Raw genomic sequence first — 27,144 nt, 5'->3', positions numbered from 1 at the left:
GGTTTGATTTGTCTTCTCAGTCTAAGATTCTTGGCTGTTGTTCCTCCGCCATGTTCCTTCTGCCTCGGTTCTTCCTCTTCGTGCGATACCTCTTCCTCCTTCAACTGTCCATCTGGTGTTGCATTGTCGTGGAGTTCGCATCAACTATATATACAATTCATTAGATATAGAGAGAAAAATGTTTAAATAATCATTACTGAAAATTGTGATACAACTTAGCAGAAGAAAAAGCTTACTAAAAATAAAAAAAATGACTAATTTTTTTAACAACCAAAAACGAAAAAACTGAGTGAACAAATATACTATGAAATGGATGCAACAAATAAAGGTACGAAAATCAAACCTATCCTACCGACGACGATAAATGATTTTATGACAGAATACTCTAACTTGATTTCCCATCCCCGAATAGATAATTGGCACAACTTCATAAACAATTCCTCTTTCTATTCGCCTATGGGATGCCTAAGCTTATATGTAAATGAATTATTATTTGTTCGTAGATTTTTATTACATTATGATATTACATTGTTTCTTGCTTTTGTGCTTTTATGCTTTTGGCTTCCTTGCATATACTTCAATTTTCTTAAAACTTATTCCTTTGTCTTTATTGAATGGTTTGAGTTTTTTTATAAAAAATTTATTGAATGGTTTGAGTTTTTTTATACTCTAAAAAATAGAAATGGATGAGTATATTTTTAATTATGGATTAAATATATTGTAATAATATCCATAGTAAAGAAAAGATGGAGATGAGATGCGAGTTGAATAGTGAGAAAAAAGAATGGAGAAAGAAAGAAACGTGAGAGACAATATTGAATCCGATGTAATACCATTTTGACGTCCGCAATAAAAGCCCCAGCACACACAGATCAAACAACTCTTCTCTCTTCTCTGTTGCATCTCTAAAAAGCTCACTCTATAAAACTCGTGTATTAGATTTTCAGGAGACTTTTTTTGGCAGCTGTTTACTTGCACACTTAAACATACCTCTCTGTATTCTCGATTTCGTGTATTCGGAGGGAAGCTGAATTGATTTATCTGGTTAATTGAACTCTTAAAGAGAGTAAAGAAGTAGTGAGTGTTACTTAATCTCAATTTCGCGGATTTCAGTGACGCTAGCGTTGAAATCGGAATCCTACTTCGGTAAGTCGCTGCTTCATTGCCATGTTTGTTTTCTCGATTTGAATTTTTGTTTCCTATACAATTACTGATCTGTTGGCTGTTTTGCATGCTCTAATAGAGTAATGCGTTGGATCGAGTGATTTTTTTCTGTTCTGACTAGATTTCTAGGGTTTGATGCGCTATCCTTTTCACTGTCGTATATCGTATGTTAGGTTTAATTAGTTCCTCAATACTTTCTTACGCCCATATTTTTCCTTATTTGTTAATTGATTGAGCTCCTTTGATGCAGTAATAATTAGATTTATGCCGTTTACTTGCTATTTTAGGGTTGCTGGTGAGTGACTTGACTTGAATTCACTGCATTTTGCAGGGTTTCATAGGAGTTGATGATAGAGTATGATTAAAATAGAAGAGGAGTGTACTTAGAATGTCCGGCGACAAAGTTAGCCATTCCTAATTTATAGTAGATTTTTAACATTTAGCATTATTTATGAGAAGCAGCCCTCATGCATGAGGCTTATATCCCTGCTCTTTTGATTGTTCTTCATTTTTAGTTGGATAGTAGACCAACATGCTAGCATTAGTCGATTGTATGTCTAAATACTTAGCAAATTGAACTATCTTTCTGACTTTGTACTTGTTGTCGCACTTTACTGTTGCGAATGCTATAAATGTTATTGAGGTGGTGTAAGCTTGGTATCGATATCTTAAGAGTCTTGTAATTTGAAGTGTGTTGATTTCAGCGGAAAATGGTGCCGCAGGGGCCTCCAGCCCCACTTGGTGGAGGCCAGCCAGTTCCACCTTCTTTGTTAAGAGCAAATTCCGGGCTTTTGGGCAGTCAGGGGGGTGGCAATGGCATGCCTTCTCAAAATGCATTTCCATCTCTGGTGTCGCCCCGAAATCAGTTTAATAACATGAACCCGATTGGGAATGTTCCCAATGTGTCTATGCTCCATCAGTCATTTGGAAATGGGGCCCCGCGTTCTGGCCCTGGTATCACCCAGAGAGGGCTTCTTGATGGCGGGGCAGAGTCTGATCCACTTTCTGGCATCGGAAACGGGATGGGATACAATCAGCCTTCCTCATCTTATATGTCTTCACCCATGGCATTGAACCCAAATTCATCCGGTCAAGCTCAAGGCCAGCAGCAGTTCTCAAATAATTCAAGCGGCCAAATGTTGATGGACCAGCAACAAGCTCAGCAGATTGATGCTCAGAATTTCCAACATAATCAGCAGCAGTTTTCTGCTCCGAGCAATACCCAACAACAGCAGCAGCAACAGCAATATCAAGGAATGCATGCTGGATTAGGAGGCGGTGGCCATCTTAAGTTGGAACCTCAAGTAACTAATGAGCAAGCACCACAGCAGTTGCAAACTATGCGTAACCTTGGTCCTGTGAAATTGGAACCTCAGCAACTACACAATATGAGAGGCTTGGGTCCTGTCAAGATGGCACCCCAGCAGTCTGACTCGTCTCTGTTTATGCATCAGCAACACCAGCAGCATCACCTCCTGTCAAGACAGTCCTCTCAGGCAGGTGCGGCTGCACAGATTTTGCAACAACAGAGGCTTATGCAAATTCAGCAACATCAACTATTAAAATCCATGCCTCAACAAAGATCCCAGCTGCAATCTCAGTTTCAAAACCAGAATTTGCCTATTAGGCCCCCTGTAAAACCTGTGTATGAGCCTGGAACGTGTGCCAGAAGGCTAACTCATTATATGTACCAGCAGCAACATAGACCTGAAGTAAGAAAATTTGACCGATTTAGTTATTTATTGTTTAGAGAAAGACTTTATATAGTATTTGGGAATCTGGATTAGTTTGACAGAAGAGACTTGCTTCCCTTGTATTGTAGGACAACAGTATTGAGTTCTGGAGGAAATTTGTAGCTGAATATTTTGTACCTAATGCAAAGAAAAAATGGTGTGTCTCAATGTATGGAAGTGGTCGTCAAACTAACGGAGTTTTCCCTCAGGTCTGTTCAATTTTATACTTAATAATGCTACTTTGGGAGGGACTTCCCTTTTTTAGTTTATTCCATTTTTGGTACTATAATAACTATTGCAAATTTGCCAAAATCTTTTTATAGTTTTAGTAGGATTTAGCTATCATATTTAAAAATTTCCCCTATGTTTGCGTATGTCTAATTTGCATACCAAAAGTTCAAGTTTTTACTTACATTGATTTCCTCACTTTTTACTTTTTATGCACTGAAATCTTAATATTTATTGTATAAATATAATTATGAAACATTTTGGAAAATTATCTAAAGATCATAGATTGCTTTTGCAAAAGTAGTCTGTGTTATAACGCAGTTCTTGAAAGTGGTTGCAGACAAAAATATTATTGTTCTACTCCAGTGTTTTTGAGATATTGTTGTTAATGTACTTCATCTTTTAGCCATTGCATGCAATTTAACTATTGGTTTTGGGTGCAGGATATTTGGCATTGTGAAATCTGCAATCGCAGGCCTGGTCGTGGATTCGGTGTGTTTTCTTCATTGTTAGGCAATACTAAAATTATGTTATAGTTTCATACTGTTTCTACAGTTCTTTGCTTGGTGTGGTGTTTGCTTCACTGTTCTTTTACAGTAATCATGATGTTATTGGCTCCAGCTTAGTGCTCCTTTAACTTCTTCAGAATGTCTAATATCCCTATCCTCACCTCCCAGACTGATGGAAAAATAGAACACAACTATCTAGATTCTTGAATTAGAAAATTGCTGTAAGTAGATTAATACTACTATGTATTTATTTGTCAGTTGATGTTGTTTTCTACATCTGCCAGAGGCAACTGCAGAGGTACTGCCCAGACTCTTCAAAATAAAATATGAAAGCGGTACTTTAGAAGAACTCCTATATGTCGACATGCCTCGGGAGTATCAGAATTCTTCTGGCCAAATTGTTCTGGATTATGCAAAAGCGATACAGGAGAGCGTCTTTGAGCAACTTCGCGTTGTTCGAGACGGTCAGCTTCGAATTGTTTTCTCTCCTGACCTTAAGGTTGCTCTACACACAAACAGCTACTGTCTTGTTGTTTTACCTTGAACTGCTATTTGTTTACTCTCTGTTCTCTCAACTAAATGGCAGATATGCTCGTGGGAGTTTTGTGCTCGACGTCATGAAGAGCTTATTCCTAGAAGATTGCTGATTCCCCAGGTTGTCTATATTACATGCCATATTTGAACAAATTTATTACTATGATTGCTAGCTTATTCTGAAATAGTCTGGTTAAGGCTGGATTCTTCATCCATCAGTCCTATTGGCTGATATGCTAAACCAGTGTCTTCATTTTTTACTGTACTATGTATTGACTAGGTTACTATTGAATTGCAGGTTAGTCAACTTGGTGCTGCTGCCCAAAAATGCCAGGCTGCTACCTCAAATACATCCTCCAGCTCATCTGTTTCTGAGCTACAAAATAACTGCAATACGTGAGTTGGAAATACTAATCTCCTAAATCTTGATATGAATGTATGTATTAACTGCAGCTTCGCACATTTACTCCATGTGTTCTTTTTGTATGTTCGGGTGGAAAATAAGTGCTATTTTTTAATTTATTATAGTATGTTTTTCTGTTGCATTGTGGAGTATATAACATAAATGGCTGTATGCTGAAAACCTTAGCCTCTCCCAGACTCTCAATGCTTAAAAAGTCATTTTACAGAGAGCTTCTTTAACTCTTAGGCGGCGGTCCATCTCATGTCAAATGCATTGCAGCTTGCTTTATGATATGGCTGGTTTCTTGATACTGCTATTCATTTGTAAATCCACTTTGCATTCCAGGTTTGTGGCTTCAGCTCGTCAGCTTGCTAAAGCATTGGAAGTTCCACTAGTAAACGATTTAGGATATACCAAGAGATATGTGCGGTGCCTGCAGGTAATGTGGTTTTCTCTTTCATTAGTGTCTTGCTGGGACTGTTTGATAATGGTGATTGAATTTTGAGCACTCAATGATATGCTTATAAAGTACTTAGATTTCATCAGCAAATTAGATTCCTACTTAGTTTGAGGTATAATAATCAGAAGCATATAATTATCGATGGCTCAACATGAAAGGTGTAAGGCACGAGCGAAGGCGCTTGCCTTGCGAACTCCAGGCACAGAAAATAAAACGAAAATGTATGAACATAGTGCAATTTATTGCATGCAAGTCTACTAACAAAGTATTACTATAATTAATGGCCTACTTTAATCCATGATAAGAATGTGAACATGTTGGAACTATAATTTCATTTTCTACGTAGATTTGCAGAAGTTGGTGAAGGTAAAACAAATTACCTGCATTTGATGCATGGAAGCATATGAGTTATAGTGTTACTCAGTTGATTCGAGAGCAATGAGGGAAGAACACAAGTGATTCCATCGATTCTATAGAATTCCGGAATCATGTTGATATAAAAGAGAAATTCCGTTAATTCAAGATGAATACTGAAAAACACTATGAACACAAATCGTTGATTCTTGAAGAAGAATATCGAGAACGAACAAAATAAAACTTAAAACTTTATTAATACTCCACCATCCAAATTTGATGTCCAACAAACCATATATAGGCTGCTATGTGGCCATAAACAAAAGAAACTAATGCATTAGGAATAAATCCTAAATCAAGCAATACACATAAATTAAGTAACAAGAATAATATGATAATAAATTAAATTAACTAAATAATAATCTCATCTCCACCATTTTCCCTTAAATGAGTTGGATTCACCCTCAAATCTAACACCCTCTCATCTCTAGAACATAGGTTCAAGTGCACCTCACATTATGACTTCCATTGTTAGTGCATGTGGACTAAAATAATTTGTGACGGTGAACATCATCACCGATACTCGGGAGAGAAACAAGTGTAATGCACCACTGAAGCATGTCCAACAAGTAAAAACACAACACAGGAGATAAAATCTCATCCTGCAACATAGATGGGCCATCATCGTAAATTGGAGGACCCATGTAGTCAGTTTTATCAAACTAGCATTATCTTCGTCCAAAGTTGCTAAAAGATTTTTTTATAATGAATGTCTCCTTGTCCGAATCATCCCAACGAATAGACCAAGGTGGAACACAATGTTGTAGGTTGCGCTGACAGAGGTGAATTATTTCTTGATGCGTTACCCGCAATACAATAAATATTGAGATAGGAAATTGATTTGATGTAGGAGATCACTGTGAGTGATGTGCGCAGGCTCTCTGGGGAGCTATTGCATAGGAGGATTGTACCAAGACTTTGGATGAATCAAATAATTAATGTTCTCATCTCCATCAGTTTTCAATTAAGGGAAATGTAGATAATTATATATAGACAAACATCCAAACTCTTCTGGCTCTTGCATAAATGCCCGACAATGCATTGCTACAGCTGTGGTTCATTTTCTTTTCTCACCCGTGGATGGCATCTGGCTGATGTTTTCTGATGGAATCACATTCGATAGTGGTGTTAAGTAACATCATTTCATTTGCTGTTTGGCCCTTTAATGATCATTTGGCATATACTTATGTTTCTGATCAAATTGCAGATATCAGAAGTGGTGAATAGCATGAAAGATCTTATAGATTATAGCCGTGGAACTGGAACAGGTCCTATGGGTAAGCTTGAATATTCAATAATCTGATAGTAAATCTGTAAAAATCTGCATTCAAGTCAATACATGAGGGTTAGGTAACTTAGGTTTCCGCTTGTGCTATTTCTGAGTCACTTTCCGTTTCGTTAGTTAATGCCATGAAACCTTCCATTTCTGCTTGATTCTTAATATGCCTTAAATATCCATCAGTTCTAAACTTTCTTGCAGTTAATCGGTCTCCAGTGTTATTATTATCTGTCCTTTTCATTTTATACTACTTTTTTTTTATGAGCAAATTTTTCGTTTTCCAGAGAGCTTGACCAAATTTCCTCAAAGAACAAAAGCTGGGTTTCAAGGTCAACCTCAGCGAAATGAGGGTCAGCAGCAGGAGCAAATGATGGGCCAAAATGCAAGCAATCCTGGACAAGCTGCTGTTATGCAACTTGCTGCTGCTAGTAATGGCATGCCAAGTGTGAGTAACACTACAAACACAGGGCCCACAACTTCTTCTACTGGCAACATTGCCGTGCTGCTTCACCAGAATTCGATCAACTCCCGACATCAAAACCCTGTTTCTAATGCAAACAGTCCCCACGGAGGAGGTATTAGTGTACAGATGCAATCCCCGGGCTCTTCAATCACAATGCGACAATCTCAGTCTGCTCCTTCCCCTTTCCAATCACCTGGACCATCATCTTCTAATAACCCACAGCCATCTCCATATGGTGGTGGTTTATCAGGAGCTCCTGCAAACTCACCAAATGTTTCGATGCAACAACCTTCTCTATCTGGTGACGCAGATGCACATGATTCACAAAGCTCGGTACAGAAAATTATACATGACATGATGATGTCTTCACAGCTTGGAGGGGCTGGCATGATGGGTACAGGAGCAACGAGCGGTGACATGAAAAATGTTAATGGAATGTCGTCAGCAAACAACAGTGCTGCTATGAACGGCATCAACAGTTTGGCAGGTCATGGAGTAGCCACTGGCAACCATTCGATGGGTGGTGTGGGATTTGGGAGCCTCAGCAATGGACATGGCCAATCCACCTTGGCAAATGGGGTCCGATCAGCGGTTGGCAATAACACCATGCCCGTGAATGGCAGATTAGGTTTGCCAATGACACGGGAGCAGAGCTTGAGCCAACAACAAGATTTAGGCAGCCAGTTGCATAATGGAATGGGGACAGTCAATGGGTTCCATGATCTTCAGTTTGACTGGAAATCATCTCCTTGATTGCTTCGACATTCATATGGTATCGGCTGTTTGTGCAGCTTAAGATCATGTCCCTGGTGGTGTTGGGAAAGATGCATATGGGATTTGATCTAACAACATTCTATCCACCCTAAAACTGTGTTGAGGGGAACACTACGAGCAACCTCAACTGACTTCGTAGCAGCTATCCTCTCAGCCGCTTATGCCGTGCTGTGGCTCATCAACTGACTCTTGGCTGTGTGTGAGTGTATATAGTTTGGATTTCCATCTGAGCAAAGGTTATTGTAGAATTTCTCATTACAGTTTTCACCAACCAATTTTCATTTTTCTATACTCTTTATTTTACTAGTTGCAGAAAATGGCATGTTGTAGGTTATTTGAGTTGTAAGTTGTTAGGCAACACCCACCTCAAAATTGAAAGTAAAAACAGTTTGTGGGCAAAGTTTTGGGGGGTTCTTACAGTTATTCTCTTCACCTTCTTTGCTTAGTCATTAATCTTAATGTTGGTCGTTTTTCCTCTTTTTGGTTGCATTTTGCACCTAGTTTAAACAATACATCTCATGCTATGGATTTTGAGAACTGCGAGTGGAATGAGACTTCAGATGAACTAAAACGGCAAAATGAGACTCATATAAACGGACAAAGGGAGTATTCAGTCGGAAACAATCAGTTTATGGATAATAGCAGAATAGCAATGATTTCATAGGATCATACCCTCTATTTCAGAATACAGGAGTCGTAACATCAAGAAAGACACTTTGCATGTACTCTATCAACATATGCAGTTCAACAACATAATTCATAGCAAGTCAGAATGAGTAGTCCTTGAGATCAGCTTTGGACTCGACGATTTCCATGTCACCCTTGCATTCTTCAGCACTTAGGGGAGGGAGCTGCCTCGTCTTCCGTCGCATATTGTGCTTGTGCCATTCACTCTTGAAGTGCTCCCTATACTCCTTTGCATCACCAACAAAAGCAGTGCAGGTGTTGCATTTTTGCTGTTTAACCTCTCCCTCTTCCGAAGAAATTGTTTGCTTCTGCAGTTTTTTGCTCAGTTTAATAACGGGGGCATTAGAGGTAACCTGCGTGCCTGATGATTCCTCCTCCAGATCATCATAGTGATCAACATGTGTATCACTATCCAAATGCACATTCACTGCAAGAATGTCCAGTCTTCCCTGCAGACTCCCACTAAAGCATCACAATCGCGGAAAAGACCTGGTTCCAGTTCACAAATCTGCCACCAAGAAGAAATAGATTTAGTTAGTTGTCCATGCCAAACAAAGAGCACAAAAATATTACCAATTCACAGTTGTGTGCTACCATACGATATCTAGAATCTTGAATATTCCATAATCGAGCTTTCAGTTACATTATTTTTGACATTATGCTAAGAGAGTCATCGATGTTCCTCCTATTACCCTATATCTAATCCACATAGGTAACATTCAGGAGAAACGAGCATTCAACTTTTCGCATGGCTTTGATAGAAGAAAGTGGTTGTAGGTTGAGATATCGGACTTACAACCGACAGCTGACTCCCTGATTCTTCTCTTGAAACAATGGTTGAATTCCAACCACTGATCTTTTCCAGAAGCGATGGCATGTTCTGCTCTGGTACAGTTAATCGCAGTCTCATGGGTGATCGTTTGATAGGATACTGCTTTTGAAGCTCGCGTATGACTTCTAATGCCTGTAAAACATTTGGAAATTGGAACTGTGTTACGCATATGACAGCCGGGTAGTGTAAAAAAGACTAGAAAAAGAAAATAAGGATACACAGGGGTAGGATGTAGTAGAATTCAAAGGAAATGGAAGCCTATAGTGCACCTGTTTCTTGGAGCTGCTATTTGGTTCCACAGCAAAATGTATGTCATGCATTAGCCGCTCGATCATGCTTATGGTGTAAGGTCGTTTAGTTTCAGGGTTATACGTCTTCTGCATAACTATGGTGGCAATATCCCTGAATTGACTAGATAATTGGGAGTCCCTCTCCTTCCCTGCAACTTGCAGCTCTCCTTTCTCCAATATCTGCAGTACAAACAGAACCAATATAAACGGAAACCCTTCAACAACTAAAACCAGCGCACAAAAGCTAACGATCATGTTTGTTCTATTGCACAAAACCCACATGGATTCCATAATTGCATCAATCCACTATTGTGTTCAAACATCACCCCTTTAATTCATGATTCGCAATAGGCTGAATACCATCCTTTCCTATAATTTTCGATCACCTAGACATCTTTACTACTAGTATAACTAAATTACAGCCTATTTTGTTTAATCTATGATCTATAAGATATTACAACTGTGCTATAGAGCCATACAATACACTTATATATAGAGCATGAAAGACGCAGTCAACAAGGAGTCACGGTTGGCAGAGTGAATCGTAATTCCTATCGAGAAACACATAACATACGAACCTCCAAACAAACTTTAGGTTGATCATCCGTCCCAAATGCTTGGACTTAGGTAGAACACCTTTCGAAACATTCGAGTATACGGTGTGTGACTGCAACACAAATATCAGCATTCAAACTACAAACATTAAGTGGAAACCCTCATTTATGCAATCAACACCTAAAACCTCATCAAAAAAGCTACTCATCCTTTTCAAGAATTAGGTTAGTAACAATCGATCATGTACGATAAGAGAGAAAATCCAATTCCATGGCCTAGAGCACCAAATAGCATAAACGCCAAGAGAGGACTTTGTTCTTGTATTTCGAAGCGGTTGGCGTGTTTCTTGAGACGCACGACCTCTTCTGGCCTACAGGCTGCACCAGTGTTGTCGACATATCTATGCCGCTGATCAACGGTGGTCGGTGTACGGTTTTCAGAGTCCTCCAAAAATAAATGAAAACCAATTAAATGAGCTGTTATAAAATTTCAAATTGAGGTGTAAATGTTTTTATCAATATTTCAAATTAATCTGTAATTTTTATTTTTTGCCAGTGCATTACAAGAACATCACTGCTTGATGATAGGATCCTTTAAAGACGCATATGCATTTTGTGTTTCATTAACCATATACAGGTTATGATTTTGTTATTGTTGGATAAACTTGTTAAGCCAGCAAATGCTACTATTACTGATGATTTCATAAAGTAATCTCAATTTCCATTACAACTAGTATGTGATTGTGAGTGTTTAAACTATGAAATTTTGGTCAATGATGAACTGCATCAACAGTTAAAACAAATACTCCACATAAAGAGAATGATGGAAGAGTTTTGTGTTTGAGATGTTTCCACAACTGAAGCCCAAACCTATCATTACAAATATGCCATCAAACCTTTGGATATCTCGGCGAATATTCATCAGGTCCACGCCGAGCTGAGGATCAACATCTTGTCCTCCCACCCGAAATGGAGCGTGCCCGTCTCTCGCTTAACCTTGTACCGGTCCGAGTATTGTTTTATGAGCTTCTGGATCTCACCGTACACGTTCCCACTGATCGGCCGCGGGTTGAAACCAGCCATGCTCATCCTCGCTTTCCATTTCCCGGCTACCTCATACCGCTCTATCCTCTCTTCTCCTTCACATGCAACGACGTTGATGATATCACGAGCCAGACAGTGCTTCTCCACGTTTATCCGGTCCTGGTTGTCCCTTCCAAGAGTAGCGTCAAGAGATGCAAACACTGCAGAGTAGTAATTATACGCCTCAGCGAATCTCAACAAGAACGGGCTGGTGTTTGTGTTCACATCCTGCTCGACTAGAGTGACAAGCTTTGGTCTCAAGCTCTTAACCATCCGGAGCAGCTGGTCTCGGAGGTTCGTAGTTGACACACTCTCGTCAGGCAGGTGGTGGAGCTGAAAGGCGAAGTTCACGACCAATGCTTCGCCTGGCTGGCAGCCCAGCATTGATGGGGAAACCAGAGCCGTTTCTGCAGCCACAGCGTGGAACTCGAACGAGAGCTGCAAGTCTTTGGCGTGCTGCATGAGCCTCTCCCCTATTATATTCAGCCCTCCTACGCTGCGCTGGACTGATTCCGGGTCGTCCACGCCCGTCAATCGCACATGAGGCCGTTTACCAGGAGTCTCGGCCAGTGTCTGCAGCAGTGTATAATACTGACTCCCTTGGTTGATATCAAAGTCGATAATGTGGACTCGCGTTTCGTATCTACACGTCTCCAGTATCGCTCCATTTGCAGCCATGAAACCAAATCTGAAGCACGGGCACGCCTCAAAGAGGACTTGCATTGCAGAAAGCCGGTCAGATGAGGGCGGGCTTTTGCATTTCAAAGCTTTGTAAATACCTCTTCCAGATGTGGCCATTCGAGCCACCAGTGCCTCCACCATGTAAGCTGCAATTCGATCAGACGGTTCTCCCTGGATAGAGACCCTCTGCCGGAGAACATCTATCATCTGCGACGCCTCATGGCAGTACCCGTTCTGGATTGCAGCAGCACACTCAAAAAGCAAGCTCTTTGGAGTAGTGAATGATAACTCCCTAGGGGTACTTATGATGCTAAGAACGGATTCTGAAGACGAAGATTCCATCGTTGAGTCGTGATGTAAGGCATAACATGTGGTGTCGGACAACCCACCTCCAATTTCCATACTCAGGTTGTCATCATTGGCAGCATTATCATCAAGAAGAACCTTCTCGAGTTCTTGAAGCTTTAGTTTCATCTTGTCACTGTCGTAGCCAACCACGTCTTGACTTTCACTATCCAATTCATATTCAAGTTCACCACTCGAAGATTGAGTGGTACACGTAGCATCCGAGCCAAACATGGACATTGATGTTTCAGAGGTGATATCCGCATCCTTCACCGAGCAACACCCATGGCTTCCCATAACTGCAGCAGGTCTTACTAAAGGCATCCTTAACTTCAAGATTGTTGTTGAAATAGCAAAACAGTATTCAAGAGCAAAACACCCGACAGAGGACAGACCACCGGCACCAATAAGTTGGCAGATCTTCGTTCCGATAACTTAAAGCCTCGTGTTCAAAAGCTGGCAAGATCTTATTAGTTCCTTTATTTGGATGATAAAAGAAAAGGAAGAACAAGTTAGCTGAACAGAATCAAGCATCATTGTACATCTAAACATCTATTATAGATTCAAAAGAGGACTAGGGGTGATCGTCCCACTTTGTTTTCGACCTAAAGAAGTAGCAACGCTTCAACAAAGCTCAAGCATGATGAATATTGAATATGCATGTACTATGTAGCAAGGTAAGGCAAATAGATTATAGATTGACTAAAACATGATTTGCCTTCCCTCTCCATATGCATTCTTCAACTATGGTTTACTCAGTTATGAAAATCTTGACAAGTCTCGACATTTTCGTGCTACAGTCTACACAGTTCTTTCCAGCAAGCAGATCAATTCATCTATCCTAAAACAACATCTAAAATAAGGATTGACAAGAGTTTTACAAAGGGATTAAGCTAAACAATGTCAAATTACTGCATAAATCATAATTCGTGCTTCTAAGCTCGTTTTTCGATATGTTGTGCCACAACTTCTATCACTATCCAATCCATAACTAACCATTGAACTCTGAGAAGGAAAACTCATATGCTAAGATAAACAACACACAAAAAAGTTGTAAAAAATTCTTCACAGCACAGAATGAAAGAACCTTTTTCCTTTCCTTGCTTTAATCAACAAAAAATTCCCACCATTTCTTATCCACAAACGGAATCTCAAAGCTCAACCTAAACAACGATTACCTCAAAATCACCTCCATCAAAAAAGGGCCACATAAATCAGAAACAAAAGATTAATTCATTTCACCTGCTAAATCAAGAAAATCCCACAAATCAAATCTGCAAATTTAAGAAACAGATATATTCAAATTGGGTTTGAGGGGAAAACAGCTTCTGGGGTTTTGACCACTGATAAGTTGTGAGGCAATACAAATATATAATCTTGGGGTGATATGTTTTTACATTATAAAATTTGCAGTTTGTCAGAACAAATCAAAAGTCCAATTTATACTAAAGATTGAAACTTTACAATCAAGAATTTGTAACAACCCTTCAAAAAGAGGGCTATGCAATCCAAACCTTCCTTAAAGATTGTTTTTTTTTTTTCAAAATCAAGGCAGAACATTCCAATGCAAAAGTTAAAAGTATACTGAAAATCCAAGAAAGCAAATGAGAACTTACCTCCACTATTCCATCTCCTTTTCAGAACCTTCCATTAGTTTAAATGAAATAAAATTCCTTTGTTAGCACTCCTAATTGTTCTGCTTTTGCCCTCTATCCTTAGTTTAATCTCTGACTTAGACTCGTTCATTTGTTGGATTAGTAAAGTGTCTATAGTGCGTATATATTTATGTCATGTTTTGTGTTTTTGGGTAAATTTATGAAGATTTTTTTAATATTTTGGCATTCGTCAGCTTAACTAACATACAATAGGTAAACCCGTAAAACGTAAAATAATGCAGCTGAGCAAAAATAAAATATAAAATAAAGTTAAAGAAGATAAAATCTACGGATTATCATATTTATAAAGACAAAAGACAATTTATTTTAGAATTTCCTAAAAGAATCCTAAACTATTTTATTTGCTATTGCTTAAGTTCGGTATTATCTACAAGGCAGAGGACTCACGTTGACGTGTCATATTCTATTGGTGGGGAAAAGACAATGGGGAATAGACAGATTAATTAATTAATTTGTGTATTTTACATTTTTTTTTGTCTAATCTTAATTTTTTAAGTCATTTTCCTTTTTCCCGTAATTTAATGTTGAGGATGCGTGATTGGTCTTATTCTCGATCGCGTTTTTAAAAGTACGAATTAGATTTATTTTTTTTATTTATGAATTAATGAATTTTTTAAAAATTAATTGATTCTTGAAATACTTAATTTTGTACTCGCTCTATTCCATTTTAATAGAGACATTTCTTTTCAGCAAGGAGATTAAGAAATAGATACGTGAAGTGAAGAAAATAAAGTAAGAGATAATAAAGTATGAGAGAGTGTGTATTGCTTTTTGCAAACTATAGAAGACTCTATTATGTTAGAATGTCCCAAAAAAGGAATACGATTCTACTAACATGAAACGAATAAGTATATTTTATAATCTATACAATATATAAAAGGGGAGTTTTGGGGTATTTAGGGAAATATACATTTAAAATAGATATTATTATTTAAATAAAACTGTACAATTACTTGGTAGTTAAATTAGTGGATAATTATTTAAAGTTAGTGGGGAGTTATTTGAAGTTAGTGGGGGAGTTAATGGGTGGTTATTTATATTTACCAATTAAGAAAACTTTGAAAACAAGTGTTTGATAGAAGGAACGGAGATCTTACCGGATCAGCTCATTTTGCAGCTATGGCTTCTGATATATCTTTCTCTTCTGCTCCGCAGATTTGGGCTCTCTTGCTTCCATTTGGTCTAGGCAAGCTTTTTCTTTTTTCTACACTCTGCTGCAATTGCTGCTAGAGCTCTTTATCCAAGATCTTGTACAAGCCCCATTGAAATTGTTCCTCCCCTTGTAGACCCTTCCATGCAGTCTCTACAATTAGGTTTTGTCCGCTATAATAGCACGTGATTTTAATTTTAAAGTTAATGTAGTGTATAATTTTTTTAGAAAAAGTAATGAATAATTATCCATTGTGTTTAATTCTTTATTGTAGAGAATTTTATCTTTCTATTCCATGATTTAATGTTTATACATTATATTATGTGATTTGTTTTAAAATTTATTATGCTTCAATGTTGATTTGTATAAATTTTTTATTCTCATATAACTAAAATTGTTGCTCATATTGTTCATTGTTAATATTAATTCTAATTTTATTTAATTAATTAAAAATTTTGTATTAAAAATACATTAATACGTATATAGCATAGTTGTGATACTAGTTATTCTTAAAACGTAACTTTTTTTTAATGTTTTAATTAAAAGGTGGGGATGAATCATACACTCATGTTACGGATTAATTGAAAATAGGCCAGTTGGGTTGGAACTTTATCACATTAATTTGAAATTGTTAATCATAATTCTTAACGTTCGAACTTAATTTGAGCTAGCTCGGTGGACTAAATGAGCCAAAAGCTAAATCACACACTGAAATTAAGGTCTAAAAGGTCCCCTATAATTGCATCACACGTTTGTCATTCTTAATTAATTATGTTGCCTATGTCTCTTTTCATTTTCATGAAACGTGTATGCCACTTTTTATTTCCATGTTCTTTTACTAGAAAGATTACTTTTATTTATATAATTGCAGTAAACGAATTTTTTGATGCTTTGATTAAATAAATTGTAAATCTTGTCCTTTTTATGCTTTACTTAAATAAATTGTAAATAAACGTGTATGCCACTTTTTATCTTTAGCTAATCAATAGTGTAACATAGTTTAATTGGTAAATCATTATAAATTGTAAATCTTGTCCTTGATGGGCTGAATTACATAAATGGGCTGAAAAGCCCATTATTATTTAGGACTATTGATGTAAATAAAAGATAAAGCATGTTGGTAAGTCTTTGAAGAATAATTTTGGTACTAACTACTAACCAATTAAACCTCCTCAAACATATAGTATTTGTTTTCTTTATAAAAGATCATTAACCCAATGAATTAACAAGAATGGCGGCGTAATAGGATCAACCAATTTTAATTTCGTACCCATAATCATGAATATTGATGAATCAGTCTTTCTTCATTTATCAATATTACTGTTTGAATAATAATAATAATTAAATACTTTATTATTGACAATAACTTCCGAATTGAACCCCAAATCCCCAACCATGAATTCATTCAATAATAAAAGTGACGAATCTATCGTAAATCTTCACAAGAATGAAAATGGTTCCTAATTTTTAGTTTAAAATAAAATTGTTAGTATTTTATTCAGTCCGATCAACATTTTATTCACGTGGAATTAATATCCTTTTGCTGCAATAACAAACTAAATGATTGTTTCCTACTAATTTAAATTACCTTACCTACAAATGATGCATAAAAGAAAATAGACTCGTCCAAAAATTTCTGATTTTGCCTAATCATTTCATGACATCTAGATCCATAATATAATGACATAAAAGTTAGCTAAAGTGTCACAATCTTAATTCCAAATACTCCACCTTAAAATGAGAATGAAATGATATTGTTAACTGATAAGGATTGACAATCTATTGGAATTAAGGAATGATAGATACAAAAATTCAACTAACTACGTATAGTTAATTTTCTTAATTAATTAACTAAACGTAATTACTTTTTAATCAAAATTAAATAGGGGTTGGTATTAACTGAATTTCAACAAGAAAAGTCTGTCCCTCCATTTAAACCCTTACATTCTATATATATGGATTACTTCTTTTGAAAATTGCTTACTTTTTGTATTTAGTTTTTGTGGTGGATGACACGCAACCTTTTGGTTGAATTAAGTGATTCATTTGATTGTAAAAAGGACTGCTGATTAAGTGTTAATCATCAGCTAATTTATTTTTAAAAAATGTTTGCTTCGATAAGTGGAATAAATATTTTTTTTCAAACAGATCTGACAGTAATTAAAATTGTTATTAGGAAACTAGCTTTATATTTTTATTTAGTATATAATAGTATTAGTGTTTATTTTCCTAATAATATTTGGAAAATAAAAGTTATTGAATAGGCACATTGCCCCATTCACACACATAAATAACTAATGTGAATCGTGAGAAGTTGGTAATATTAGAGTTGAATATGGTAGAGTGTTGGGTCAAAGTTTGTTTGTCGAGGTTTAAGTTTATGAGAGTGCATTTTCTAAAATGGATTTCTTGTGGAAATATGAGATAATTAAAATAATTTGGATCAATTAATTAAGGTACTGTTATTATTTTTTACCTTTTCAAGTATTCCAAACCTTTGTATCCGGCACCATCCTTTTCTTTTATCCTTTTCCCAGCCTTGCTTAATTAGGTATTCTTTTTTTCCTTATCCAATTTCTATGCAAATTTATTCATTTTTTACTAACTGAGATCCATTTTTCATGCTTGTGGAATATACGTTGTAGCCATGAAGTTACAGTCTTGATAGGTTGCTGCATTCTCTATTTAATTTATTATCTCTATAACATTTTTTCTAGTTGATATGACATCTGAGAGATCTTGAGCACCATATATATGACCAAATTGGAGCATTTTTTTTAATCTCTAACACTTTTATAGAAGATCCCTTTCAAGTGTAACAAATTAAATGACTAGCTCCCTCCCCAAAAAATAAAAAATAAATAAAAAATTCTACCATCTTACAAGAATTTAGGCACCTAACTGAAATATTATGAAGTTTACATAATATTACTAGTAGTTTTTCATGCCAAGATTATGAATGTTCAAATCCAATACAATCAAATTGGAATAAAAAAATTCAGAGCGGTTCTTGATTAGACAGTGGTACATACATATTGCCACAGTTTTGATTAAGGTTTAGACACTGATTTTGCACCCACCATTTTTGAGATGGCTTGTGCTCTTAGATAAACTAGATTTGATGTGAATGGATGAACTATTTTTGAGGATGCCTTTGGAGATTAATTTCGTGGGGTAGGGAATAATCAGTCAGTTAAGAAATCATTTTTTTTAAGTTTTCTTGCTTAATTTGTTTCTTTCTAAGTTTTCTTTTGACTTGTCATCTGCATGGACAGTACACTTATTTCAACTCTAAAGCCACTATTTTACAAATCTTATTTTTTCTAATATATATGCATTAATCACTGATAAATTGGAAAGTCGATTATAGTAGAATATTAATCCTTAAAAATAATATTTTACCTAACTAATATTGAGAAATGTGAAAATCTCAGCTTGCAAAAAAGAAACGAAAATCTAGTTAGTTAAGAGCAAAGGAAAATTCTGAGATTTATTGTTTGTTCTAAAAATTAAATTATTTTGTGTATGGAGACTAATAAATTTATTAATATAAAATTGTGAAGTGTATCGATAGTTAAAAGAAACATGGAGAGGCCACCAACCATTGCAATAATTATATAACAAGATATTCAATTCTGCCTGCTTGAAACATTATATAGCTTAATATTTTGACAATCTAGCTTCAAAGAGAAATTCTTCAGACTTCCTTTTCTTCTGATCAATCGATCTTTCTAATTAAGAGAAAATCTTTCGAGGTTTTCAGTCTCTCATCATTTAGGTTTTCCTTCTTGATCATCCAAGGTAATATATACATTCTTCCTCTGTATGAATTAAATTTTCATTCTATATTGTTTAATTATTGAATGTGTTTGATCCCAAGTTTTGCAATAATCCCCAGTTTTCTCTATGTATAACCCCATAATGTTACCACTTATAACCATCTTATTTTGTTGGTTTCTCGTTTTGGATTTTACACTAATTTGCACCACTAAGTAAATCTTGAGGGTAATGATCATGGTGTAGTTCAGCAATTACTGATATTGGTAAAAAAACAATTTAATTTTATTTTTTGTATTTTAATAATTTATAACCAAACATTACTTAAATGAAAGTTAGAATTTTATGAAAACATGCATGTTTATAGTATAACATTATAAGTGTAAAACGTTACATTTCTTTAGAACTTAGAAGGTATGTAAAATGTAAGATCAAACTTGTATAGTCATATGTATGTGTAATAATAATAATAATTTATTATTATTATTATTAATATCTTATCATGTGTTTTTTGACAAGCAATCTCAGTAACAATAGGACACTTGTCACTAATTACCACAATTTAATATTCAAGGGGCATTATTAAAACTAAGACCGATCGAATTGTAGTTTTCTTTAATTTCCTTTCTCATCAAAACTATGTGTAAAATTCCATTTTGTGGGGCAAAACCAAGTAGTATTTCATGATTTCGTCAGTTGATGCATATCTTCTTCTTTTCTACATTCTGGAGATTTCCTTTTTCTGATATTCTGAAAAAAATTTGATAATATTAGATATAAAGAGCTGAAATTTCCATGGATGAAACTAGATGTCGTGGCTCAAACGATGATCCAAGAACTTGCCCTCGAGGCCACTGGAGGCCTGCAGAAGACGAAAAACTCCGGCAGCTAGTCGAAAAATATGGCCCTCAAAATTGGAATTCCATTGCTGAAAAACTTCAAGGAAGATCAGGTAATAACCTTATACTCCATATATATATATATGATAAATTTATCTTGAAATAATTTATATTTGTAACTACATATTTCTAGATTAGGCTCCATCAGTTACTTGGTAGGAGAAATCAAGTTCCCTTTCAATTCTTCTAGAATCTGCCACCAAACCCTAAAAAATAAATCTTTTTTTATAACATTGTTTTTTTTTTGTTCAAAGAATAGATTTTGATCATTGATAAGTATGATGCGTAGGTAAGAGTTGCAGACTGAGATGGTTTAATCAGCTTGATCCAAGAATAAACCGAAGGCCGTTCTCGGAGGAAGATGAAGAAAGGCTGCTTGCAGCTCATAGACTACATGGAAACAAATGGGCTTTAATTTCAAGGCTTTTTCCTGGTAGAACTGATAATGCTGTAAAAAACCATTGGCATGTTATTATGGCAAGAACACAAAGACAAAAATCCAAGCTTTCTACCAAGATTTTTAGAGCCCATCATCAAGATCATAATGCAAGGCTTCAAGAGGAGTATGGATCCAAAATCAGCTTCCAAAATGGTGGAATCAATTTTGATGATTCACAAAGGAAAAGTGATGACAAAATCTTCCCTTTGTCTTCCTTCTCTGGCTGGCCTAATCACTTGTCATCTTGCTCTTCTGATCTATGTGGAAGAAGAAGAGGTTATAATCATCAAAGCAATTTCTCCATATTTAGTCCCTACCGTTTTGGGAAGACGAGGACGAGCGAGGAGAAATCCATCGAGAAGATAGACGTTCCGTTCATAGATTTTCTTGGTGTGGGAATATCCTCTTGATCAATATTTATGCTATCAATTTTATTAGGGTTATATTGTGCTGTGTTCTTTGCATAGATATGCATGGTGGTGTGCGATGTAGGTATTGATGGTTGGGGTATTTTTGTGTAGCAAAAATCTTGTTAAGTTGATTAATACCTTATGAATTTTTTAATTAGGGCATTTATAATTGTAGGGTTTGGATTAATTTTGGTCTAGTTTTGAATTTTGATAATATATTTGGGGAAGATTTAATATCTTTTGTATGATTGTTTCAAACCTTTGAAGTTATTTGGGGAAGATTTAATTTTCTATTGTATGATTTCATTTTGCCATTTCGTCTGATTCTATATATGTTTTGAGTGGACGAGGAATCACACATGAAAGAAGCCTATCTTGATTTAATTAATTTGATGCATACATTATACATGATGAGTATGAAAAAATTTTACTCCAATTTTTGTAATTTAATGGGTTATAATTAATATATAAATGTAATTATGTAACCTTAATTAAAAGAAACAATGTCTCTTCAAACAACAAAAAAGCTCAAATTTCTTCATCATGTTGTATACTAATATCTTTGCATGACATGCATTTTACCTAACGAAAATAATTGAGATTAATATTTGTGTTTGAATGAAAGTAACATAGGGCTCGACCAGTAACATAAATTGAGATCCCGATTCCCAACTACCCTTTTTCTATCATGTTGTGTTCTAATAAAGCCCATTTTCAATAAATGACATAGGTTAATTAAATTGGTCCGCCACAAATCAGGAGTCCAAAAGAGTCACATCCAACCTTAAAAAATCATTAATTGGAGGCGTACATAATTCATTTCTTTACACTCCTAGACCCTAGTCCTACTAATTGGACTACCCATAAAACAAAAAATGGGATTTATCGAAGGAAAATTAATTCCTGTCATATGTTATAGCACCTCATTATAGTCCCTCGTAACATTGGATAAGGACAGTCGATCGGTATATTTTCTAACGGAATCTCCGACAGATAAAATGCATCGGTGAAATAGGACGTGAGATCATTGTTAGATTTGCAGACGAAACTTGGCGTCGGTGAAATCGCAATCCATCATTTATTTGGCAGCTTTCCCTAAATTTTCTTTATTAGTCTTCATTCTTCAAGTACAAATAAAAACGTGTCAATATTGTGTTTGTTCCTCCACGCTTCTTTGGATAAAAAGTGATGTGTATTTAAGTCGTCCTTTGTTTGTCTTAGGATGACATTCTATTCAAATTATACGGTTGCTTGAAATTAAATAATTTGAAAGCTTTGATTGATTAGTTAGGTTACTTAAAGTTAGAGGATTGATACACTGAGCGTTCCTAGTGAGCGCCTAGCACGTTTCATTATTTTTTAAAAAATTAATTGCTCTCTCCGTTTACCTACATATACGCTCTTTTTCAAGTTTTACTCCCCTAAAATTCTGCCCGAGCCCTGAACATTTACCTCTGCAAAAATTAAAAAATCTCTCTACTAATTCCTCAAAATCTCATTATCGCCCAATCCAATTGTTCAACAATGAATTCTCTCAGAAATTTTCAAATTATTTATCAAGATTCAACAACTATTTATCGATTTCACCTAAACATAGAAGACCATAATCTCTATCTCCTCAGAATTGGGCATTAAAAAGGAAAATGAAAAAATTTCCCTAAAAATTGTGCCTTCCGCGCGATTGGCGGTAGTATCAAATAAATTGGATGATTGGATCCTTTTCTAGTCATTCATTTCCGGCGTTATTATCAACTTCATCGAAGTGGGTTAGAACAGAAGCGTAGAATAAGTCTTTATTATCATTAATTTTATTTAAAATATTTCATATTGCTACGTGATAGATATTAGATATATATTTATACGACCTTCAACCAAATTACCCAAGAATTGACTTTTCTCATGAACAAAATGAAGAAAAGTCAGGTTGAAGCAGGTTGGAAAACAAGAATATTAAGAAACGAGATTTCTTGTCCAACACTAAGCGCGTACACTCACATCCATTTCTTCTTCTTCTTCGTCTCCTATAAAATTCTACCACATGTCTTCGCAAAATTAATTATTCTATCACAGTTAACAACATTCAAAATCAATCATCAACGACGTAACTATTTAAAATTCGATCATAAAACATGTCTGCAATATCCAATTCTCTCATTGCCTTCAGATTTCTCCCTGCTCCACATTTTCAGCCCTCCAAAACTCGGAATTTGGTATCCTTATCTTCTTCACGCCTTGCTATTCGTTATGATCAAACGAGATCGAAACAGCATCATGCAAGTTCAAGGTATGTACAGTAAATGTTAACATTATTGGATGATCAATAGATATTATTATTAATTTTCCTTATGTAGTTAATTAATTTTCCTTAATTATACTCCATATATTTTCAGGAGATTTATCGTACGCAGCGTTATTCAACCGGGAGTTCCGCCGCCCTCCGAGCCTCCTTTCAATTTCATGTACGTGTCAAATTTAATTTTTTAACAATCATTATTTTATTTATTTATAAAATTTGTGGTTAAATAATTCTATTAAATAAATTAACTCCATGCAGAAAATGGATTTTGGGCGTAGCTATAACAGTGGTTCTACCTTTCTTTAGCGGTAAATGGACATCGCTTCTCAAAATTAAAAGTAAGTTATACATATTATAATAGGAATAATAAGTTTCTTTTCACATCATTAATTTTCTTGTTAATTAAATATTCCTATGTGTGGATGAATTTTCAGATGAAGTGGAGATGGCTGTGGAGATGGCGGAGGAAATAGTCGAGGCGGTGGAGAAGGTCGCGGAGGGGGTGGAGAAGGCAGCCGAGCACTTGGCGGAGGAGCTTCCCGAGGGCGGAGGGCTCAGAAAAGCAGTGGATTTTGTTGAGCATGTGGCTGAAATAGCTAATAAGGATGCTCATAAACTTGGAGACTTCATAGATAAGGTATACTATTAATTAATCTAGTTTAATCAACATATAATATAATTAAACTTGGAAGTAAAATAATTGGTTCCAAATATTGAAAAATAGACATTTTCTTCATTTGGAAATGGTACATATAGTGTATTTGATGGAAATGGGACAAACCTTAACTAGAGCAATAAAATTCCAAATGTGGTTACTGTATATTTTGTTGATTAGTAGTAATTTATTTATATGAAGGTTCAAGAAGTGGAGGAAAAGGTAGAGGATTATGTGGAGTGTGTGGTTGAGGGTGCCATCAACCATGGGCATCACAATGAAGATAATCAAGAAAATGGAGCACAAAATGAGGAAGAAGATAAGACCCAACTCCAAGACCCAGCCAAAGAAGAAGAAGAAGAAGTCGATGACACAAGCAAACTTAATTAATGTAATTAAAGTGTAGCGTAAATCTTAAGTACAAAAGTGTACAATTACATATTGTGCTATATTTCTTAATTCTTTTCGATGTATATCCTTTAAAATATTGGGTTCACTAATATTTAGTTTTTTTTTTTTAATTATGAGCACAATTTATATGTAAAAGTGTTAAAAAATAGATGATTATATCCATGCAATTTGTGAATTTGGTACAAAATTAGATAACTACCACAGCACATCCACTTAATTAATTGTTTAGACTATAAAAGAGTGGAATGTAATTAAATGCAAACTTACAAACAACTGTTAATAAATGTCAACAGAAGACAAAATAACATCAATATAAAATTTCAATACAATTTCAATGGTTGAGTACCCTGTGTTGACATTGCGTTGATATTGTGTTGATATTGTATTAACATGTGTAGACATCAAAATCTTGAAATTTTATACTGTGTTTACATTGTGTTGACACTATTTTAAAAAGTTTGGAGTTTATACAATATATGAGTTTGCATTTTATTATTATTTTATGGTACTATGGAATTAATTTTGTATTTAACATTTAGTTTAATTTGGAGTTGAACTAACTAAATCTTAAGAAAGAAGATTAATACAATTTCCACTTGAGTAACAGTAAAAATAAGCTGAATTTATATGGATAAAATTTCCTTTGAACGGTAGCTTTGACTTCAATACCTACCTAAATCGAACATGATTCACTAAATCAACACCCATTTAAATGTGATAATATAATACAGTATAATATATATCTAATAACATTTGGGCATAAAAAACACATGGTATTGGGAAAAGAGAAGCAGGCCAGCTTGGACAATTTATAAAAAAATGACTTACTAATTGAATATTTCCAAATTATAAATTACAAGTAGATAATATTGATTGAATATTCTATGGTGGCTAAAGATACCTTTTCATTTCACCCATCAGATTTGGACGTTATTATCTAGATTCAAATATAATAATATTAAAATTATTTTCAAGGAGAAAAAGAAATCAGACTGATATTAATAAACATTTTAACTTCTCCTGTAACAAATAATAGACCAAATTAACGTTGAGAAGTCAAAACCTAGAAATCTTCAACTATTAAATACGTGTTATTTACTAATTTTATTATTCTTCAGCGCGTCTACCTATCAGCATATATTTCTTGGAAACTCACATTTCTACTTCATTTATATTTTTCGAAACAGCTTTATTTTCCTACATATCGGTTACTATTTCTTGCCATATTCCATTAACACATATCTCCATACATTTATTCAACACACAAAAGTAAAACACCAATATTTTTTGAACAAATTAATTGATCATGTCTGCGACAAGAGTCATCAAGCAGATTGCAAGGTTTTCTTCACAATATCCGGCTTCAAACACTTCACATCTCAGACAATATCATGGCCTATCTCCGAACTCGGGTTATCGGTGTCTTAGCAACCACACAAGAATGCAGATCTATAACACACACAAAAGGTATAGCAAATCTCATTAAGCCAAGTTCTTGATTTTGATACATTTGACTGATTAGATTAATTATCTTGTAATTTTCTCCAGAAAATTTTCTGTTGATAGCGGCAGTGTTCAACCTCAACCTAGTGCTCCATTACCTCCATCTTCATACTTGTAAGTATTCATCTGGATATTTATATACATATTATATATACATATATATGTTGATGGTAGAATATCATTTGTGTAGGAAGTGGATTCTTGGATTAGTGGCTTCAATTGTTGTACCTTCTACAAGCGATACATGGGGTCCATTTCTCCAATTCAAAAGTAAGTTTTTTTTTAATTTGTTTAATTATCTAGCTAGGGTCGGAGAAATCAGAATGACTTGAAATTCACACGAGACTGGCCATCAGAGATCAATTGTTTTAATTTCAGTTATTTCATTCACAATTGTAGGGTTTTGGCCTAGTAAATAAAATTGTTTTGCACTCAGTTTATGATTTTGCTTAAAAAAACGTTTCGAAGAAACTAGGGTTCTTAGATTTCTTCGGTCATTCTTGTATGATGTTTTGCATTAATTTGGAACTAATTAGTTGTGTATAAATAAAAATTGTAGAGGATGTTGATGCGGTGGTGGAAACGATCGAAGAAATGGTGGAGGTTGTAGAGAAAGTGGCGGAGATAGTTGATAAGGTGGCGGAGGAGATCTCCGAGGATATGACGGAAGGCCAGAAACTGAAGAAAGTGGTGGATCATTTGGAGGATGTGGCTGAAGCTACAGCTCAAGATGCCCGGACAGTTGGAGATGCCATTGACAAGGTAATTACATTTCTAAACAAACAATGTTAACGTTAAATTAAAGGTTTTCATCACTTAATTAGAAATTAGAACACGAAATAGATTTGATTAGGCTAACACGCATGTGCAATGTGGCTACGTACGCCACTGGTTAGAATAATTAATCTACAAGATAATTGTTAAGTTACTTAGTCAAAAATTTCTTTGTTGTATCAAAACGACTTAGTCAATTGTTTGATTTTCAACTCGATTATATATGAGGTTGAGGTGTAATTGTGCATATATTTAACCAAATGTTTTGTAATTTATGAGCTAATGATGGTAATATGGAATATTTATTTATTTTGCTATTGCAGTTTCAAGAAGTGGAAGGGAAGATCGAAGGGATAATTGGTATAAATGATGAAGCCAGTTAACGATGAAATTGTAATATTAATTAATTGTGACTTACATGTATCTGACCAGTAGCTAGGCTGGAATTCCGTCTTAGTTATTAAGTCATTATTATTAATTGTACATATAAAGAATTCCATATGATAGAATCACGTGTTCCCTTTCTTCATAATTGAGTACTACTACATATCAATTCATTTCAATAGAGATCAAGTAGATTACGTATTATATAAAAAAAATGAATACTGATAATGGTCAAATGAATACTGAAAATTAAAATTAAGGTCAATAAAAAAATTGAGCTTCATCTGTTGTTTTCGTTTGTTACTCGACTAATGGAAATTTTAAGTATTTTTATGGA

General features: G+C 35.1%; 5 protein-coding genes and 1 pseudogene across 13 annotated transcripts; 4 read left to right on the top strand and 2 right to left on the bottom strand.

Annotated features, from left to right (window-relative positions):
• The first annotated feature begins 863 nt into the window (after positions 1-863).
• LOC125221677 (transcriptional corepressor SEUSS-like) lies at positions 864-8,384 on the top strand. 3 transcript variants are annotated; one of them, XM_048123876.1, is made up of 11 exons: positions 864-1,146; positions 1,496-1,567; positions 1,869-2,876; positions 2,987-3,106; positions 3,569-3,617; positions 3,919-4,133; positions 4,221-4,289; positions 4,467-4,564; positions 4,917-5,010; positions 6,653-6,722; positions 7,009-8,384. In XM_048123876.1, exons 2-11 carry the CDS (start codon positions 1,553-1,555, stop codon positions 7,938-7,940), a joined length of 2,670 nt encoding a protein of 889 aa, XP_047979833.1. In that variant the 5' UTR covers positions 864-1,146; positions 1,496-1,552; the 3' UTR covers positions 7,941-8,384. The 3 variants fall into 3 exon arrangements, with proteins under 3 accessions (XP_047979833.1, XP_047979835.1, XP_047979834.1); XM_048123878.1 differs by lacking the exon at positions 1,496-1,567 and having other exon boundaries at positions 1,855-2,876; XM_048123877.1 differs by lacking the exon at positions 1,496-1,567 and having other exon boundaries at positions 865-1,146.
• Positions 8,385-8,504: 120 nt separating this feature from the next.
• LOC125221680 lies at positions 8,505-10,981 on the bottom strand (annotated as a pseudogene).
• Positions 10,982-11,112: 131 nt separating this feature from the next.
• LOC125221678 (scarecrow-like protein 1) lies at positions 11,113-14,190 on the bottom strand. Of its 6 annotated transcripts, XM_048123882.1 has the most exons (3): positions 14,050-14,139; positions 13,676-13,707; positions 11,113-12,910 (listed from the first exon to the last, which is right to left on the bottom strand). In XM_048123882.1, the coding sequence occupies exon 3, from the start codon at positions 12,755-12,757 to the stop codon at positions 11,246-11,248; it is 1,512 nt and encodes a 503-aa protein (XP_047979839.1). In that variant the 5' UTR covers positions 12,758-12,910; positions 13,676-13,707; positions 14,050-14,139; the 3' UTR covers positions 11,113-11,245. The 6 variants fall into 6 exon arrangements, with proteins under 6 accessions (XP_047979839.1, XP_047979837.1, XP_047979841.1 ...); XM_048123880.1 differs by lacking the exon at positions 13,676-13,707 and having other exon boundaries at positions 14,050-14,190; XM_048123884.1 differs by lacking the exon at positions 13,676-13,707 and having other exon boundaries at positions 11,113-12,889; positions 14,050-14,170.
• Positions 14,191-18,896: 4,706 nt separating this feature from the next.
• LOC125220100 (transcription factor MYB54-like) lies at positions 18,897-21,082 on the top strand. Of its 2 annotated transcripts, XM_048122236.1 has the most exons (3): positions 18,897-19,060; positions 19,811-19,988; positions 20,225-21,082. In XM_048122236.1, exons 2-3 carry the CDS (start codon positions 19,832-19,834, stop codon positions 20,782-20,784), a joined length of 717 nt encoding a protein of 238 aa, XP_047978193.1. In that variant the 5' UTR covers positions 18,897-19,060; positions 19,811-19,831; the 3' UTR covers positions 20,785-21,082. The 2 variants fall into 2 exon arrangements, with proteins under 2 accessions (XP_047978193.1, XP_047978192.1); XM_048122235.1 differs by lacking the exon at positions 18,897-19,060 and having other exon boundaries at positions 19,658-19,988.
• Positions 21,083-22,780: 1,698 nt separating this feature from the next.
• On the top strand, positions 22,781-24,252 carry LOC125220101. The gene is made up of 5 exons (XM_048122237.1): positions 22,781-23,068; positions 23,175-23,243; positions 23,339-23,418; positions 23,515-23,717; positions 23,937-24,252. The coding sequence occupies exons 1-5, from the start codon at positions 22,914-22,916 to the stop codon at positions 24,123-24,125; spliced, it is 696 nt and encodes a 231-aa protein (XP_047978194.1). The 5' UTR covers positions 22,781-22,913; the 3' UTR covers positions 24,126-24,252.
• A 1,102-nt stretch (positions 24,253-25,354) lies between these two features.
• On the top strand, positions 25,355-26,948 carry LOC125185422. Its single transcript, XM_048081943.1, has 5 exons — positions 25,355-25,613; positions 25,695-25,763; positions 25,840-25,919; positions 26,209-26,411; positions 26,747-26,948. The coding sequence occupies exons 1-5, from the start codon at positions 25,453-25,455 to the stop codon at positions 26,804-26,806; spliced, it is 573 nt and encodes a 190-aa protein (XP_047937900.1). The 5' UTR covers positions 25,355-25,452; the 3' UTR covers positions 26,807-26,948.
• Positions 26,949-27,144: the final 196 nt, after the last annotated feature.

The sequence above is a fragment of the Salvia hispanica genome, chromosome 4 (assembly GCF_023119035.1).
Source record: "Salvia hispanica cultivar TCC Black 2014 chromosome 4, UniMelb_Shisp_WGS_1.0, whole genome shotgun sequence".
NCBI classification, from domain to species: Eukaryota; Viridiplantae; Streptophyta; class Magnoliopsida; order Lamiales; family Lamiaceae; genus Salvia; species Salvia hispanica.
The sequence above is the reverse complement of the archived record's forward strand: the minus strand, read 5'-3'. Positions and strand labels throughout refer to the sequence as shown.